General features: G+C 25.9%; 1 protein-coding gene across 1 annotated transcript in view; it reads left to right on the top strand.

Annotated features, from left to right (window-relative positions):
• The first annotated feature begins 2,569 nt into the window (after positions 1-2,569).
• LOC117177953 (lipase maturation factor 2-like) overlaps positions 2,570-19,464 on the top strand; it is a 48,477-nt gene continuing 31,582 nt past the window's right edge. The window contains exons 1-3 of the mRNA XM_033369087.1: positions 2,570-2,836; positions 14,790-14,973; positions 16,649-16,750. Of these exons, the coding sequence (XP_033224978.1) occupies positions 2,743-2,836; positions 14,790-14,973; positions 16,649-16,750 (380 nt within the window). The 5' untranslated portion in view covers positions 2,570-2,742. The remainder of the gene's footprint in view (positions 2,837-14,789; positions 14,974-16,648; positions 16,751-19,464) is intronic.

The following is a 19,464-nucleotide window of genomic DNA, read 5'->3' on the forward strand; positions in this document are numbered from 1 at the left end:
CATTGAGATACATTGTTCGTCTTTTTGAATACTATAAATATCTGTAAAGAAAATTTTTGAAACTTTAAAAAAATGTTCTCAATAATTTTCAAAATGCTCTAACTTTTTGAATTTTTATCGAAAATAGTTGGCTAACGAACATGACCTTTAGTTTCTGACACTCAGAGAGTGTGCCTAAAGCCAATGGAATAGATTAATTTTTTCAAAACTTATCGTGCTCACAGCTTGACATACATACATACATACAAATATACATACATACAGACACATTCGTAAAAACCTGTTTTTTGGATTCTGGGAGTCTCAAAATGTGGACATTTGACAAAAACAGGGGGAGGGGGAAGGAGAAAAATTTTACACAAATCTAATACCTTCTCTGATGAGAATGTAAAAAGGATATAGTTTCGGAAACTTTCAGTGATAAAAAGCAGGGTAAAGGTATAGAAGAGCATATAGGAGATAATTTCTTGTTAGTGAGAGGAATAAAGAAAGGATGTCCTCTGATTCCACATTTGTTTAATATATTAATCTCAGCCTTAGAAGAAGAAAGAAAGAGAAAAGGATGGGGAGGAGTTAAGATTTGAGAGGAAAATATATAACTAGCATACTTGTGGACAATATAGTGTTGATGACAAAGGAGGAAGAAGAGATGGCGGGCTTAATTACAGGATTGGAGAAATACTTAGATGGGAAAAAGTTGAATTTAAGCCTAGAAAAAAAAAGGTAATAAGGTTTACAAAAGGAGGGAAACAAAGAAAGAATCTACTGGGAGATAGGGTGTCAAGTTAGGAGAAGTAAAGGAGTTTAAATATTAGGGATGTATCTTACAAACAAACGGAGATCATAGAGCTCATATAAGAGAATGGATAAAAAATAGAAAATAGGCTGAGAATGAAACAGATATGGAGCATAGGAAAAAGAAGGTTCAAGAAAGATTGGAGAAGGAGAATATGGTTATTTGATACGCTAGTATGGCCGATATTGGTTATGGAGCGGGGATATGGGGTTGGAAGGAAAGAAAAGAGGTTAAGAGTTTACAAGAAAGGTATGTAAGGTGGTCACTATAGGGGTAAAATGGAGGACGCCTGATATGGTGAGAGAAGAAGCGCAAAGGGATAAATTAGGTACTAGAGCGGGAAAGGTGGCATAGCAATGTGATACGATGCAGAGGGAGGGAAGTTAGCGAAAAAGTGTTTGAAGAAGTCAAGAAGGTAGAGACAGAACTATATAATTAACCAGATGAGAAGAAAGAAAGGAGGACGTTTTTTAGTGCTAGAGATGTAGCAGAGGGGAATGGAGTGGGCTATGAGGTGTTGTAGAGAACCCTCACAGCAATATAATATACCGGGATTTGATCGGGATTGATTGATTTGATTTACATCGGGATTTGAATTTACTTGCATTTGATCCCATTTATCTACCAGGTTGTCCCAGGGATAAGCCGTCGGATATCCGGGAAGGTGGAAATTGGCATGTCCCAGGGATGTTTCCAGGATATCTCTGAGACGTTTGCGGGATATTCAAATGTACCTAGTAGGATAAAATAAAACAATCTATATCCTACTTGGGATATTATAATATCCCGGAAACGTCCCAGGGATATCCTGGACAGTCTAGGGACATCAAAATTTCCGCCTTGTGGGATATACGACATGTTATCAACCTGGGAGTCAAATGGTATATCCCGGTATGTGCTATTACTGTGAGGAAAGGGATAGAGAAAGACAATTAAAGGAAAGATGGGAAATGATTGAGCAGTCAAAATATAGTAAATGGTATATGATGATAAGAAATGAAGGTGTACAAAAGAAATAGGTATTGGGAAAAGAAAAAGAACGGAAAGTGCAGAATATGTGAATGTTCAGGATGTAGGAGAGAATGGAAGATAAAGAAAGTTGGAAAAAGAATATGGTAAAGATTCTAGGGAGTATTTAATGTTTTAGAAGTGGATCAAGGGTGAATGAGAAAGGATGAAAGAATGGATGTGGAAAAATCGTATAATTAAGATAGAAGATAAGTGAATGAAAAAGAAAACGGAAATCGCTTAGCTTCTTCAGGTTTCTATGCTTAGAAGCCTAAAGATAAAATAATATCTAAACACATTTATTGTAAAAAATCAATTTTGTTTTTAAGTTATTAAAAAACTGAAGTTTCATCCCATGAATTTGTATTAAATTGTATTTACACGCCTGTCGTATGCAAACGGAAAATGCATCTTCTTCTCATTCTACCAGATCAGATTTTCTCTGATTTTCCGTTGGGTGGAAAATCTAGAGTGAGATAAATGCATGGCATCATCATATGGTAGAGTGAGAGGAAGATACTTTTTCCGCCTGCATACGACAGGCGTGTAAAAATACACCATTATTGTTTGACCCTCGGTATGCAGACATCTTGTTAGATTACGTCACTACGTGAAATACCGAATTAGTGTCACCTAGCGGCTGGTAAGCTCCACTAGTGTGCTAGAACTATTTCTCTGCCTTTGTGTGGTACGACTGGTACCCGTGGATTTTCCAATCGGATTTTGTAACTAGCAGGAACTAGATAAGCGGCACACTCACACAAGCAAAAAATCACTCGTAGCCTCGAGCCTCGTCTCTCGCGTCACAGTTATTAACTTTACCTGATCAAAGCACGCTAAAGATCGCGTCAAGTGTAAAGGAAATTTACTGTTAGAGTTGTTTTTTTTTATAGTCAATGAACGTGTCTCAATTAAACGAGTGATTTTTCCGCGTCCAGATGTTTCAAGTACGGTACACTCGCAATTTATTCCTGCGGGGGTTATGCATTATTTATCTCTTCGCCTTCCTGAGCTTTTACATCCAGATTCCGGGTGAGTACTCAAAATGAGCCGGAGCCGAAAATAACTACAAAGTAGTTTTAAATCTCTCTTTTTCTCTCGGGCAATCGACCGATTTTTGGCTTCTTCAAGTATTCTCATGCGAACCAATCGAATTCCAAACTTTTCATCCTGGTATCAAATATCACGTCTTGATCGCCGAAAGCTGAATTTCCACATCGAATTTTTTCGATGAATCTGCTTTCCAAGCATTTTTCAGTATAGGAAGTTTTACTTTTGCAATCTCGACAGAATATGATTCCGAAGAGTTGTGCGGTCTGATTCAGTTTTTGTGAAAGAATATGATTTTACTCCGGAAGTATTTAAGTATTCCAACTTAATTTTTAGAATTAGGTAGATTAGAGGCTGTAAATTACCAAAAGATGTCCCTCTAGTACTTTATGTCACCTTTTTTATTTCAAGGATGGTAGTTGAGTTCATTATATTTATCAGCTAGCTCAATTTATTAAATCATTTTTTTCATGATTTAAAAATACTCCAATCCTCTCTATCGATTCTATTTTTAGGTTATTATTCATCATGCGAATTGATATAATTTTTTCCGTAATGATCGTCTTTTAAGATGTTCTCTTTTCTTTTCTTACTAAAAAAAAGCATAAAATGTAATTTAATCTACTATTATTATTCCTTTTTAATTTTTTTAGATTCCCTAATCCTGTTTTTTTAAAGTGGTGTAATGATATCTCACAATCCTTTTGTTAAAACCTGATTGGCTTTTTATTACTTGAAGTTGTTTATCATATATTTGAAAATTAAATCAATAAATTATTTTAAAAGTAATTTATGTTTTATGATAGTGTTTTTTCGTTGGAAATTAGTATTTTAAAAGATCATAAAGATGCGAGGAAGGCCCAACATTTTTAAGAAAATGTAGCTTCTGTTAGTTTTTTTTACTAGAAATGAGCATTTCCAAAATAAAAATCATCAAGATTTCCCATTTTCAACTATTTTACATCAGATATTAGTGTTTTTAGTAATAAAAAGATTAACATATTTGAGCAATTTTAGGTTATGTTAGCGTTATACACCAAAAAATAGTATTTTTCCAAATAAATAATCATTTGAAAAAGATTTAGAATCTTTCAAACATGTTGCTTTGTTTTGTATTTTTCGTCACAAATTGATATTTTAAGTTTCAATGTATGTTTTAAAGATGATTCGCCACTTTTTGCAATTTTAGGCTATTTTAGTGTTTTACGCCTGATTTAAGTATTTTAAAACAAAAATCTTCAAAGTTTTTCACAGGAAATCAGGTTTTTAAAACAAAAATCATCAGATTTTAAAAGTTCATAATTTTCAACAATTTTAGGTTACGTTATAGTTATATTTTACTTCATATTATGTTTAGGTTTTTTTAACAATTCTGTATTATGTTAGTGTTTTTCGTTGGAAATTAGAATTTTTAATTCAAAAAGTTGGATTTCAGAGACAATTTTGAACTTTCAATAATTTTGGATTATGTTAGCGTTTAACAAAAAAAATTGATATTTAGAATAAAAAATCATGATAATTTCAAAGATAACGAATTTTTTAAATTTTAGATTATACTTGTGCTTTTCTTTAGAAATAAATACTTTTAATAATAAAAAAAAAAGATTCTCAAATTTTTAATAATTTTAGCTTATGTTAGCATTATGCACTAAAAATTAATATTTCGGAAAAAATCATTATAATTTGAAAAAAATTAGAATCTTTAAACAATTATAGATTATTTTTGTTTTTTTTGTCGGAAATTAGTATTTTTAATGGAAAATTAAGTTCCAAGAGAAGATTCACCTCTTTTAACAATTTAAGGTTATGTTAGCATTTTTCGCGAAAAAATTACATTTTAAAACAAAAATCATTAGATTTTAAATGTCCATAAATTTTTCAACAATTTTAGGTTACTGTTATTCGTTAGTAACTGATATTTTTTATTTTAAAAAGTTTGATTTCAAAGTCTATTCTCAATTTTGAACAATTTTAGGTTATGTTAGCGTTTTACACAAAAAATTGGTATATAGAATCAAAATCATTATAATTTCAAAAAGGTATAGGTTTTTTTTTTTAATTTTAGATTATGTTTGTGTTTTTCTTCAGAAATTGATATTTTCAATAATAATAAAAAGATTCTCAAATTTGAGCAATTTTATGTCATGTTAGCATTATAAAAACATTAGTATTTCAACGATAATTAGATTTGAAAAAAAATATTTCCAACATTTGAACAGTTTGGTTATGTTTATATTTTTAGTGTTTTATTATATTTATTAATATTTTTGTATTACTATATATTTAAGTCTTAAAAATATTTCTTAAATAATTCCGAATTTTTAAATATTTCGAAAAACATTTTAAAATGTGTAATTTTGAACATATTGAAATAAAATTTTTTATTTTTTTATTTTTTATAAACATGAGTGAGAAATCTAGGGACATTAAAAAGAAATTTAAAAAATGTATATTTATTCGAAATTTTTATTTTGTATTAAAAATGAGTTTTTCCTTCAAATTATAATTTGTCTACATTTTTTTCTTTCTTGACTGAAAAGTATTTTTGGTTGAAAATTCAATAATTTTGTCGAAAAATTTTCTTCTTAGTTTTTAAATTTCATCTCTTCTGGTAGAAATGTAATATTTTTTAGTAAATATTTTTGTAGGAATGATTTCAACAGATTTCAAAGTTTTAGATAGTTTTGAAATGAGTCAAAAATATTTTTAAATTTCAAGGATTTCGACCCAATTTGAATTTTTCATGATTTTGATATTTTTGAAGGATTTTGCAATGTTTTATGATACATTTTTTAAGATTAACATTTTTATTGATTTTTATTTTTAAAAATTAATTTTAAGAACATTTTTTAAACAGATGTTTACGATTTCGAACAATTTGCTGAAATTATGGGAAAGAATGTAGAAGATTTTGCAGCGAAATTTTGCAAGACTACAAAATTTCAGAAAAAATTCGAATAAGTTTGAGAGAAATTTTGAGAACATACAAAAATAATGTTAAACTAATAAAGATTTCAATAAATTGAAAGCAACATTCATATTTTTGATTTATCGGAAAATTTAATTTATTGGATTTTTTTCAAAATTTTACGAAAAATTCCAATAATTTTAAAAGCTATTTAGAAGTTGAAAAAAATTCAAATTATAACAAATTTGTAAATATTTTTTAACGCCTTTAAACAAAATGTGTATTATTGAAGACTTCGGAATACATTTTTAAATGTCTTTTTAAAGATTTTTAAAGGTTTCACAATAAAAAAAATTCTGAAGATCCATGAAAATATAAAAAAAAAATATTTTAAAAGTTTTAAATAGATTGAAAATATTTTAAAACTTTGAAAGATTTCAGAAAATGTATAAATTTTTTTTTATTTTTGCGAACGTCAAAAAGTCCTAAATATATTTTTAGCTGATTCAAATTTTTCTTAAAATGTGGTAGAATCTTTAAAATTAAAAAAAAAGATTCTTAGATATTTTTTCGATATGACCTGAAATATTCAAAATAATACCTTTTGAATTTTTTCGAGGAGTCTAGGAAAATCATATGTATATAACCTAAAAAACAATAAGCTTTAAAAGTAAATTATTATTCCAAAATTTAATTTTGTAGTAAAAATTATTTTTCTTTTCCAATTATAATTTTCTTAAACCTTTTTTTTCTGGGCTGAACAAATTTTTTTAGTTGAAAATTCGGCTTTTTAGATAAATTCAGCTCCATTTAAAATTGAAATTTTGTTTACTTTCAGTATCAACAATTACATTTTTCGTGGAGAATTCATCTGTTTCGGTGAAAAATGCAACTTCATGGTTAAAAGTTTAAAAATCTTTTTTAATAAATTCAATTTTTCTGATTTAAAAGTTAAATATTTTTCGATTGAAATATCGAACTCTACATTTTTGGTAGAAAATTTTAAGAATTGTTTAAAAGTTTTAACTTCTTGCTGAAAAGTAATTTTTTCGTTGAAGATTCATCATTTTAGTGGCAACTTCGTCTTTTTTGCAGAAAATTAATGTACTTGGTAGAAAATTCAACTATTTAATTGAAAATTAGTTTTTTTGTTGAAAATTCATATTTTGGGGACAAACAATTAAACTGCTTTGTAGAAAATTCGACTGTTTTGGAAAATATGATTTCTTTTTTGGTTAAAAATACAAATTGTTGAAAATTAAATTATTTTGGTTGCGGATTCAGCCACTTCGTTATTTTTTTTATGAATTCAACGGTTTTTTTGCTAATCTAAAATAAAAATTGATTTTGATTGAAATATCAACTATGTATAACATTTTTCTTCGAAGATTTGTCTCTTTGTTTTAAAATTTAACTATTTAGTTGAAGATTAGATTTTTTTAATATTTAGACTTTATAGTTGTTTGATATTTTTATTTTGTATTAAAAATTATTTTTCCCCTCAAAATCGAAAAACTACACGCACACGTAGCGCGCGATTGATGATTATAGTATATCTATATTTTTATCCCGAGCGTTTCTATATAAAAGCAGTGATGTTACGAAATATCTCGAAAATATCGGATACGTTATCGAAATCCTCATTGGTTGCGAAACTGCTTGAATATGGAAAAAGATTTTCAAGGAAATTTTTTTAAGATTCGAAACTTTTAGAAAACATTCGAGTAAGTTTGAGAAATGTATTTAAAAAGTTTGAAACGATTAAAAAAATATATGGTAGATTTTAAGGCATTTAAGTTTTTTTCTTAATTTCAGTTGAAAGTCGAGTAATTAAAAAAAGCATATTTAAAAAGTTTAGATATGTTTTAAAAATTCTAAATCAATTGAAGATTTTTTTAAGCGGGTGATAACATTTTCTTTAGTTTCTTAGGAAAATTTGTAATGTTTTATGAATTTAAGAAATTAATTTAAAATTAATATTTAATCATATTTTAAACGTTTTCCGTAGTTGTAAAAAACATAACCTGGAAGTTTTTAACATAATTTCTTTAAATTTTGCAGAATTTATTATAAATTTAAGGAAAAGTTCGAGTTTGTCAGAGATTAAGAATATTTTTAAACTTCAAAATATGTCCGAAAACTTATGAATTATTGTAAAATTTCTTCTAAACATCTAAGAAAAAGAGTCGAATTTTTCCTCATATTTTGTAAAATCCTCTAAAATAAAAAAGGACTCTTCAAAAATTTCCAGATTCCTTTTCAACACATCTGAAATCTTCAAAAATCGGTTTGAATTTTCTCAAATATCTGGGGAAAAACACTTCAAAATTAGTTTCTATAAAAATCATTTTTATCTTTTAGCCAAAAAGGCTAAAAAGCAGAATGAAGAAGGAAAAAATTAACTGTTTGTTGAGGGCAGACAATCTTTCCGCAGAAATCAGAAATGCTGTCAACTTTAAATTATCTTAATTAAACCTTAACATATTGTATCATTGGTTCATGGTACGATCGGAAACGTAGGAGAGACAATGTCTAAAGTAGATAACGAATTTTAAGAAGATAATCATTGATTGAAAATACTCATATATAAAAAATAATTAATTTCATATAAATCATACATAAGACCCTATACGTGTTACTAGATTAAAATTAGAAGCAGTTAGTTATTTTACAAATATCTGTGCTTATTATTTATTATTATCTGTCAAGAATAATCAGGGCTTCCACACAGTCACTTTAAGTTATTTTTTTTCTGAAATCACTTTTTTAAGATGTCACCATAGCCATTTTTCTTTAAAAAAATAAACCCACGGGTTAACTATTGAATTCAAATTATTTTAAATACTTTAGGGTATTCTAAAAGACCTCACGGAATTTTTAATACATTTCAATAATTTTAAGGTATTCCAAAATATTGTAAAGATTTTAGGGTGTTCTTAAAACTCACAATGAATTTTCAAGAGCTTTAAAAAGTTTTAAGGGATTTTCAAAGAGTTCAAAGTATTTGAAATAATTTTCATGGGGTTTGAAAGAATTTCCCAATATATGGAATGCCTTTTTTAATATGTATCAAGTTTGAGGATATTTTAAAAGATTCCAAGAGATTTTATAACATTTTTGTGCATTTCAATGATTTGGAGAGATTTCAAAAGCTCTCAAAGTATTTTAATATATTTTTCAGGTTTTCAGGGAATACCATCAGATTTCATAGAATTTTATGAGTTTTTAAAATTTTAGTGGATTTATAAAAAATCATTAACAAGAATTGAAGAATTTCGAAATGTTTCAAATATTTCCAAAAGCTTTTAAGAATTTCAAAGATTTTAGGATATTTTAAAACATCCTAAGGATTTTTCGATAGCTTTGAATGATTACAAAGAATTTTAAATATTTTAAGGCATTTGAAAAGATGCAAAGGAATTTTCCATCTTATTTCAGCAATTTAATAGGATTTTAAACATTTTAGGGCATTCTAATAGATTCCAAGAAATTTGGAATTTATTTCAATATATTTAAAGAGATTTCGAAGGATTTGAAAATATTGTAGGGTATTACAAAAGATTCCAAGGCCATTTTTAAGAGACTTACCAACTTCAGGGTCCAACTTATATTTGAACCGTTTTTTTAAAAAAATAGTTAAATTGTGATTTTTTTCAATTATTATATTATTCAAGCTTAAGCAAATGTAAACGCCTTATTGAAACTTTATACACTATTTTTAATTAAAAAATAACTTTTAAATAATATATTTATAATTAAAGGCTTTTAATAAATTTCAGTCTAAAATAATCCATTCGCAAACCACGTAATTTTAAAATTTTCAACTAAAAAAAAGAACAATTACTTAATATTTAGAAATCTCTGAGTGTACATTTAAAATCAGTAATTATAAATAAAATACTGAAAACGGAACAAAAAAGCTAAACTTTGAAAATTACAATTTTAATTGTTCTATTTAAAAAAATCTAATTTGTAAGTCAACTTCTTAAATTTTGATGTATAAATAACAATTTAACACCTATTATCTATTATTCTTAGAAAAAATCGAGTAAGTTGAAGAAATATTTAGAAGTTTAAAAAAAATCAAAATTAATTAAAAATGTAAAGTGATTTCAAATAATTAAAACGGAGTATCTACATGTACCGATAAAGCCCGGTATTATTACCAAATTTTCGGACCTGAAATTTAGAAGCTTTTTAAAAACATTTTTTAAGATTGCTACGAAAATTCAAAATGATTTTTTTTTTAATTATTTGAAATTCGAATAATTTTAAAAGATATTTAGAAGTTATGAAAAACTTTTAATACTAATTTTGAATTTGAAAAAATTCGAAACATGTAGATGTTTCAAGATCTTGAAATAGAATTTCGAAGCATTTTAAAGATTTTTCAACGATTTAAAATTAAAATAATTCAGAATAATTGGGAAGTTCAAATTTTAACAAATTCCGAACTAGGACTGAAAATTTTCGAAAAGGAATAAAATTCTGAATTGGAACAGCAAATTTTCCCAACGAGTTATAATTCAGAGTTGAAGCAGAAAATTGTCAAATTTTGACCAATTTTATTAGAATGAATTCTAATTATAAATTGGAACAGGGAATTTTAAAAAAATTCTAATTCTTTTTGGAAACGGGAAATTTTCGGAAAGTATTAAAATTGCGGATTTGAAGAAGGAATTTTTAACAAATTCTAAGTTGGAATTGGAATTTATATAGGAGAATAGTAATTCTCAATGGAAAATTGAATTTTTGTAACAAAATTATTGTTCTGTGTTAAAACGAGGTATTTTCTAAAATAATTAAATTATGAATTGGAACAGAGAATTTTTCAAAAAGTTCTAATTCCTGAAATTAGTTAAAATGGAAAATTTTCGAAAAGAATAAAAATTCTGGATTTAAACAGGGAATTTTTTGAAAAAATTAAAATTTCGGATTTAAATAGGGAATTTTCAATTTTTGACAATTGATAAAAGTTCCAAATTTATAACAATTAGATTTAATGTTAGATGATATGGAACGATTTTATAGGTCCCTTAATGTTTAAGGCTTTTTAAAGATTCAATGGATTTTAGGATATTTCCTGTATTTCAGGAAATATCAAATTTCATAGATTTTCACGGGATTTTATAATATTTTCATGGATTTCAAATAAGTTTTTCACAATAATTGAAGAAGTTGCTAGGATTTCAAATATTTTCAGTTCTCTTCAGACTTTTAAGAATTTTAAAGATTTTAGGATATTTTAGAAAGTTCCAAGGAATTTTCAGTAAATTTAAATAATTTGATGGGATTTCAAATGTTTTTAAAGATTTATGATTTTTTTTTTAATTCCAAAGAATTTTCAAAGACCTTAAAAGGTTTAAAGCAATTTTTTAAACAGTAATAATTTCTTCCAATTTTTTAGCATTGATATTTCTTGAAATTAATATAATATAATCCAAAAATTATTTTTTTTCGGATTTTAGCAATATATATTTAAAGATTTTTTAGAATTTCACGGAATTTTATTATATTTTCATGGATTTAAAAAAAGCTTTTCACAATAATTGAAGAATTTCTTAAGATTTTAAAAGTCTTTTGAATGTTTTTTGTAATTTATTTTATTCCCTCTGAACTCTTCTGATTTTTCTTTAATTTTTCTAAATTCACTCAATTCAATGGATTTTCTGAAAAGTTTTTATTTACCTTGTTTTGAATGTTTTCTAAAGTCGCCTTGAATTCTTAGACGTTTCATAGCATTCTTTTGAATTCCCTAGAATTTTACTAAACTCTCCTTGCATTCTTAGATGTTTCATAAAATTCCTTGGAATTTCCTTGAATTTTGCGAAAATTCTTTTAAATATCCAAAATTCAATTAATTTGTTCATATTTTTATGAATTTCATCGAATTCGTCTCATTTTCCTTAAACGCCTCTCATTTCACTCTAGTTTTATTGACATGAAATCCGAGGAAATTCTTTAATTATTTATAATTCATATGAATTTAACTTTATTGTTTTGAAGTCCTATGAATTTATCCTGAATTTGTTTGGAAATTTCTATAAATTGAATCGAATTCTTTTAAATGCAAAAGAACGTTCACTTTTATCGATTTCAATTTTAACCCTTTTTATGTTTAAAAATATACCCTTATCTTGAGAGCAAACTTTTATTATTGAAAAAATTTGAAAATTTTATTTTCAATCCTTATTCACAATTCTCGATGAATTTTCTCGTAATACACTAACTTTTTTACATCTAACTTGATTTACCCGCATTACAAAACTTCATATCTCGGGGGCATATTTTTATTTATTTATTAAATTCATAATTGATTTTTTTTGCAATCCGCATCCGGTCCCAATTCAGTTCTACGTTAGGTCGGGATTAGATATTGTTTCATTTTTAGATGGTTATTTCAATTTTAAAGAATATACATTTTTTCGCTCTTTTGAAGGCAAAAACATTCTGTAAAATTGAAATCACCCTTTAAACTTTAAAGATAAGAAAGAAAACCCACTTCCAAAATCACGCATTGCTGATTCAAGCACTCAAAAATTTGATGGAAACAAATTATTTAGGTTTGAGGAAATAGATCTGGGAGTTGAGAATCACAAAGTGGCATTGACCTCAAATTAGAACAGGTTTGGGTGCGGATTGCTATGGAACAGGTTATGCTGCGGATTGCTATGGAACAGGTTAGGCTGCGGATTGCAATGGAACATGTTCGGCTGCTGGTTGCGATAGAAAATGTCTTCAGTTTCAATTAAAAAAAACTTAGCCCCGATATATTGAGTTTCAGAATAAAGGTAAAAAAAGTTTTTATCCGAAAATTATTGAATTTGTATTATTTTTCGTTATAAGAAAAACCTTTTGCAACTTTTTTCTCTGAGATTTTTTTCGCTGACTTAAGTTTCATAATCGAATTGATGATATTTGAAACATATAAAAAGCAATCATTTTCTCAATTAAAAAAAAATTGATTTATCGCCTTTTATTAGCTTACTCCTAATTTATCACAAAAATATAATTTTACTTATAACAGGAAATTTTCTAAATGGAAAGGGAATATTTTTAAACAATTATAATTCGCATTCAGAATAAAAAAATTTAAAAAAAGTCCTGTTCCATGTCAGAATTTGAAGCGTTCCTCTTCCAAATTTTAGATAAAGAAAGTACCTAAAGTAGTTTTTAGAGAAGAAGTAGTATTTCAATGAAGAAATATTCCTAAATTATAATATACTTGGTTAAAAGTTAAACTCTTTTGTTCACATTTTTTTACGTTGAAGATTTATAATTTTATTTGAAAATTCATCGCTGGTTAAAGATGTATCTCTTTTGGATAAAAATTTAACTATTTAATTGAAAACTGATATTTTTGATTTAAATTTTAAACTAGTTGTTTGAAAATTTATGAACTTTGTGATAAATTCTCCTTTTTTTATAGAAAATTTATCCTTATGATTAACAATTCATCTTTTTGTATAAGATTCAACTATTCCAGTCAAAGATTAATCACTTTAGTCGGAAATTTATCAATGTGGTTGAGAATTAATTCCTTCAACTGAAAATTTTAATGTTCAATTTTAGCTGAAGATTAACCTTTTCTTGTTCAAAATTTAACAATTACAATGAAAATGTGACTTTCTTAACTGAAAATTCAACTATTTCGTTTAGAATTCACATAATTTGATAAAAGCCTATTTTTTGGGTAGAAAATTACCTCTTCCTTTGCTACCAAATCTTCTTAATTACAAATTCTTCTTTTCGGTTAAAAATTCCAGTATTTAAGTTAAATAATTGTAATTTTATTTGAAAATTCATCTTTTAGGTTGAAAATACAATTCATTTGTTGAAAATCAATTTTTTAAATTAATAATTTAACTATTCCAGTAGAAAATTGGACTATTTTTCTGAAAATTCATTTTTTCCTAGTTAAGAATTAGATTTTTATCAGAAAATTTAACTATTCTATTTTTGGTTGAAAATTGATATTTATTATTTAGATATTAAACTAGTTGTTTCAAAATTTATGAATTTTGTGATAAATTCTCCTTTTTTTGTAGAGAATTAATCTTTATGGTTGAAAATTAATCTTTTTGATAAAAAATTCATTTTTGTTGAAAATTATTTCCTTCAAATGAAAATTTAACTCTTTATTTTCGTTGAAAATTGATCTTCTCTGGTTCAAGATTCAACAATTTTATGAAAATTTGTCTTTCTTAATTGAAAATTCAACTATTTCGTTGAAAATCCACATATTTTGTTTTAGAAAAATATTTTTTTTTTGTAGAAAATTATCTTTTTCTTTACAAGTTAAATCTTATTTTTCTTAAATTCTTCTTTTCGGATAAAAATTCAAGTATTCCATTTAAATAGTTGAAAATTCATTTTTCAGGTTGAAAATAAAATCACTTTTTTATAATTTTAATACAAATTCATTTCTATGTTTGAAATATGAGCTATTTGATGAAAGACTTCTTTTTTCTTTGGGTGGAAAGCAATTTTTCTTGACGAATATTTAACTTATTGGTTGAAAATTTATTTATTATTCGGTTTAAAATTATTTTGTTTAATAAACTGAAAATGTAACCAATACTTCAGTTGAATATTCCATAATTTTAGATAAAAATTGATCACTTTGGTTGAACATTCATTTTTTGAATAAAAATGTAATTATTTAGGTTTTGGTTGAAAATTTATGTTTTTTTAGTACAAATTAATTTGTTTTCATTGATCATTGAACTATTTCAGTTTAAAGATTCATAATTTTAAATGAAAATTCATTAGTTATGTTGAAAACTGAACTATTTTCTTGTAAATCCGTCAGTTTTTGTTGAAAATTATTTTGTTTCCAACTAAAAGTTGAACTATTCCATTTTTTAGTGCAAAATTTAAATATTTGTTTTTTTAATTTAAATGCATTTTTGCGTTTAGCGGCAAGTATGAATGTTACTTTTTATTGACTATGAAAATAATAAAAACATGGCCGAGAATTTGAAATCGCCCGCCAGTTTAAATAATTAATAAAACCATTTTTTTAAGGTCTCTACGGTGACAATGGAATTCTCCCAGCGAAGACGCAAGTGGATCTTAAACTTAAGGTTCCACTTTCTCAAAAGTTGATGCAAAAACCAACATTGGTCTGGTTTGCTCCCTATCTAGGACTGAATGTCGAGTACATGCTCGATGTTCTCGCTCTATCTGGAATCATTTTGTCCTTTTTGGGGTAATTACAAACAAATATATTATGCAGGGTGTCTACTCTACCTGGAATTGTCAGGGAATTTTTATATGTCTGGAAACCCTGGAAATTTCAGAGCAATTTTTTAAAGAGATTTTTTGTTGAAAATTCGTTTTTTATTTGATTTGCAATTAATTTTTTCGACTACAAATTTAACCATTCTAATTTTTGTTGAAAATTGATCGTTATCAGTTGAAAATTCAAGTATATGGTGGAAAATGCATGTATTTTGTTGAATATTCAGCAGTTTGCAATATTTTCACTCTCTAGAGAGAAAAATCTTTCATATTGAAAAATTTCATTCACGTTGAAAAATCATCTTTTTTTTTACATGATTACATGATTAAAAGCTGTTTCGTTGAAAATTGTGTTTTTTTCTTTTGACAATTAATTTTTTAACTGAATATGTAAATAACTATTCCAATTGTATATTTCATCATTTTAGTTGAAAATTAATCTTTTTGGTTAAAAAATCAACTAATCCAGTTGAAGATTGTCTTTATTCAAAATTTAACTATTTTGTTGAAAATTCGTTTTTTGGTTGAAAATTAATTTTTTTAAACTATAAATGTAAATAACTTATAATTCAATATTCTCTCATTTTAGTTGAAAATTCATCTGTTCGTCTGAATATTAGTTTTTTTTAACTGAAAATTTTACTATTCAATTTTTCTGGGACAATTTATCTTCATTTTTTCGTTAAACATTTATCTTTTTTGTGAAAAAATCCACTATTTCAGTTGAAGATTCATAATTTTTTTAAACTTCATCACTTTTTTCAAAAATGTAACTCTTTTTAAATTCCAATTGAATATTTTATCATTTTATTGCAAAATTTATCTCTTTGGTTGAACATTAAATTTTTTAAACTGGAACTTTAATAAATTTTTGGCTGACGATTCATCTCTTTGAATTGAAAATTGCGTCTTTTTGTTAGAAATTAATCTTTTTGGTTGAAAATTCTACTGTTAAATTCTCGTAATTTTAGTTAAAAATTCATATTTATGGTTTGTTTTTAACTGCAAATTTAAATATTCCATTTATGATTTAAAATGTATATTTTTTAGTTCTGATATAAACTATTTCGTTGAAAATTCATATATTTTGTTGAAAAATGGTTTGTTTGAGAGAAAAATAATCTTGTTTGAGAATTCATCTTTTTCGTTGAAAATTCAAGTAGTCCAGTTAACTCTTCATCAATTTATTAGAAAATTAATCTTTTTGTTTAAAAATAAAACTATAATGGCTTGAAAGTTAAAATCTTTTTGTTAAGAATTCATCTCTTTAGTTTAAAATGTATCGATTGCAGTTGAAGATTCGTCATTTTAATTTAAAATTCATCACTTTGGTTGGAATTGTTTTTCTTTTTGGTGGAAAATTATTTATTTTAACTGAAAAGTTAAAAATTCAACGATTTGGTTGAAAATTGATCTTTCATAGTTGAAATTCGTTTATCATTATGTTATTTTAAATAATAGGACAAATTTAAGTGGCTCCCTACTGTGAAAAATTGTACCTAAAAAAAAACTTGAGATACCTGGAAAAACCCTGAAATTGTCGGGGAATTTTCTTCCAGGATTTTAGTAGAGACCCTGTTATATAATATCACGTTATTCCAGATTTTTCTCTAGATTTCATGCCTCTGATATCTTGTTTCCAGATTCGTATCTCAAAAATTCTGCATCGCTCCTGTCTTCGCTGGATTGTGGGCCACCTATTACTCCTTGTATCAAGTGGGACAAATTTTTATGTGGTTTCAGTGGTGAGTGATTCAATATTGTATGAATATTTACTTATGCAGATGCATCTTATCAAACGCCCATGCTCTGCTGCATAAACCTTTCAATTTGTTTAAGTGTTAGTCAAGGCGATTTGTTCATATTTTTCAACGCATAATGCCACACACCCATTATGTAAGTTGTGAATAAATTTGAAATGAAATAAAATGAAGAAACTGATACTTAGAGGTGTTACTTCAAGTATCACGTATTCGAATTGTACTCATATATTTAGTGTGCGTTCTATTATGTATTGATTTTGCATAATCATTTCTATATCTATAAAAAAAACTGTCAATAGTTGAATTTTTAAACTAAAAAGATACATTTCCAAACAAAAAGTGTCATAGTTTATATTTCAATAAAAAATTTAATTTATACATAAAAAATAAATAAATAAATTGTTAAACCTTCAAGCCAAAAGACGAATTTTCTCTAAAAAAATTGAATTTTCAAACCAAAAATATGACTAAAAATAAAATATAAATCTTTCAAACAAAATATTTGAATGCTCAGGGCAAAGAAGAATAATTTTTAACCAAAAAGGTGCATTTTCTTTTAAAAGAAAATTTTAAAAAATGTCTACTAAAACAGGTGAATTTTTAAACCAAAAAGATACATTTTCAAAAGAAATAGTTAAATTTTCAGTTAAAAATGATTTCAGTTGACTTTTTACGATCAAATCATTAATTTTTAAACAAGAAAAAAGTTTCGACCAGAAAATTTAATTTTCAATTCAAAAAGACGATTTTTTTTAATCAAAAAGGATGATTTTTTAACAAAATAGTTTAATTCTCCATGAAATAGTTGCATTTTTCAATGTGGCTGCTGGACCGGAAAACCGGGAAATGACAGTGAATTTCTTTTTACCGGGAATTTTACAAATTTGTAGCAGAAAATTCTTTCCACGTTCGGTTTCAATAGTTTTTCAATAATTAGTTGAATTTTTATGTTTTTCAATTATGCTATTATTTACCTTACAATTCGTAATTCAAAATTGTTTACTTAAAAAATTTTCCATTTAAAATTTTTATTTCTAAGCTTACATTGTTTTTTAAAAAGTTGAAGTTTCATCCAGAAAAAATGTCAGTTCATTTTTCAACCCCAAATTATAAATTTTAAACAAAACTGTAGAATTTTTAACCAAAAAGTATTTTTTCAACAAAATAGTTTAAATTTCAACCAAAAAGTTGCATTTTTATCCAGGAATAATAAAATTTACTATAAAACAGATTATTTTTTTATGCAATTTTTGCTTAAGCCGGCGAATTTTTAAATCAAAAAGACAAATTTTCAAAAAAAGAGTTGAATTGTCCCCCCAAAATATATCAATTCACTTCTCAACACAAAAAGTACATTTTCTATGAAATAGTTGAATTTTCAACAAAACAGTTGCATTTTTATTTTAAAAAATTCAATATAAAAGACGAATTTCGAACAAAACGGTTGAATTTGCAACCAAAAAGGATGTCTTTTTAGAAAATTGTTAATTTTTAAACAAATCATAAAATTTATAACTAAATAATCTTCAGGAGAACATTTTTGCGAATTTGCAAAAATTACGTACACTAGTGAAGGACCACCTCCCCGCTACATTAATAAACCGTAACAAAATATCTCGCACTTTGTGTTTTTTCTATATTATCTCCTATTAAGAAAGCTATTTTATTTTATTTTTTTAATTTTGTTGTTGAATGCAACTGCGATTGATTTCAAATTAATCTTTTTTGGTTAAAATAATATCAAATATTATATTTTTCATTTGGAATTCATCTATTTTGGTTGAAAAGTCATGAATTTCGTTAAAAATTCAACTTTCTTGTTTCCAAATTTGACTTTTTCGTTTGAAAATTGATGTCTTGTGATAAAAAAATCTTATTCATTTTGGTTGAAAACGATTCAACAATTTTTTCAAAATTTATCTTTTTGATTTAAAAATTGATTTGTTTTAATAGAAATTTAATTTTTTTCAAATGAAAATTCATTTTTTTCAAATGAAAATTCATTTTTTTGGTTAAAAATGATTCTTCTTTGCTAGAGTATTCAACTATTCTTTTTGAAACATTTGGTTGAATCATTTTCTTAATAAATCATTTTGTTTGAAGATTGATATTTTTGGATAAAAATTCATCTCTTTGGTCTGGTGGAAAATTTAACTATTTAGTTGAAATGCCCTTCTTAAAAATTAAAATTAATTTTTAACTGAAAATGTAATATTTTCATTTTCTAAAGATTTTTAGTTGAAAATTGTCGATTTTTTTGGGGGAAAAAACTGTTTTGCTGGGAATTTATCATTTTAGGTTAAAAATTCAATTAATATATTCCAAATTTAATTCTTTTGTTGAAAATTCGTATATTTTGGTAAAGGTCATCTGTTATAGTAGAAGACGTCTTTTTAAAAAGAAATTTCTTAATTTGTATCTGAAATACTGCTTTATTCCGCTTATAAAATATTATATTTTTAAAAAATTGAAGATTAAAATGCTGGTATTTGAATAATACAGTGTGTCCCATATTTATAGGGCCACCCCATTTTTTAAGGATAATTTTTTTTCTATTGAAACAAAATGCACCAAATATTTTGAGTGAATAAATAAGTCGAATTAACGATTTTTCCTAAAATATAGAGCTCGCAATTCCATTCGTTCATTTATTTGGACATTTTTTCGAAAAAATAGGTGTCCCAAATTAATAGGGC

This window comes from Belonocnema kinseyi, chromosome 8, assembly GCF_010883055.1.
Source record: "Belonocnema kinseyi isolate 2016_QV_RU_SX_M_011 chromosome 8, B_treatae_v1, whole genome shotgun sequence".
In the NCBI taxonomy this organism is placed as follows: domain Eukaryota; kingdom Metazoa; phylum Arthropoda; class Insecta; order Hymenoptera; family Cynipidae; genus Belonocnema; species Belonocnema kinseyi.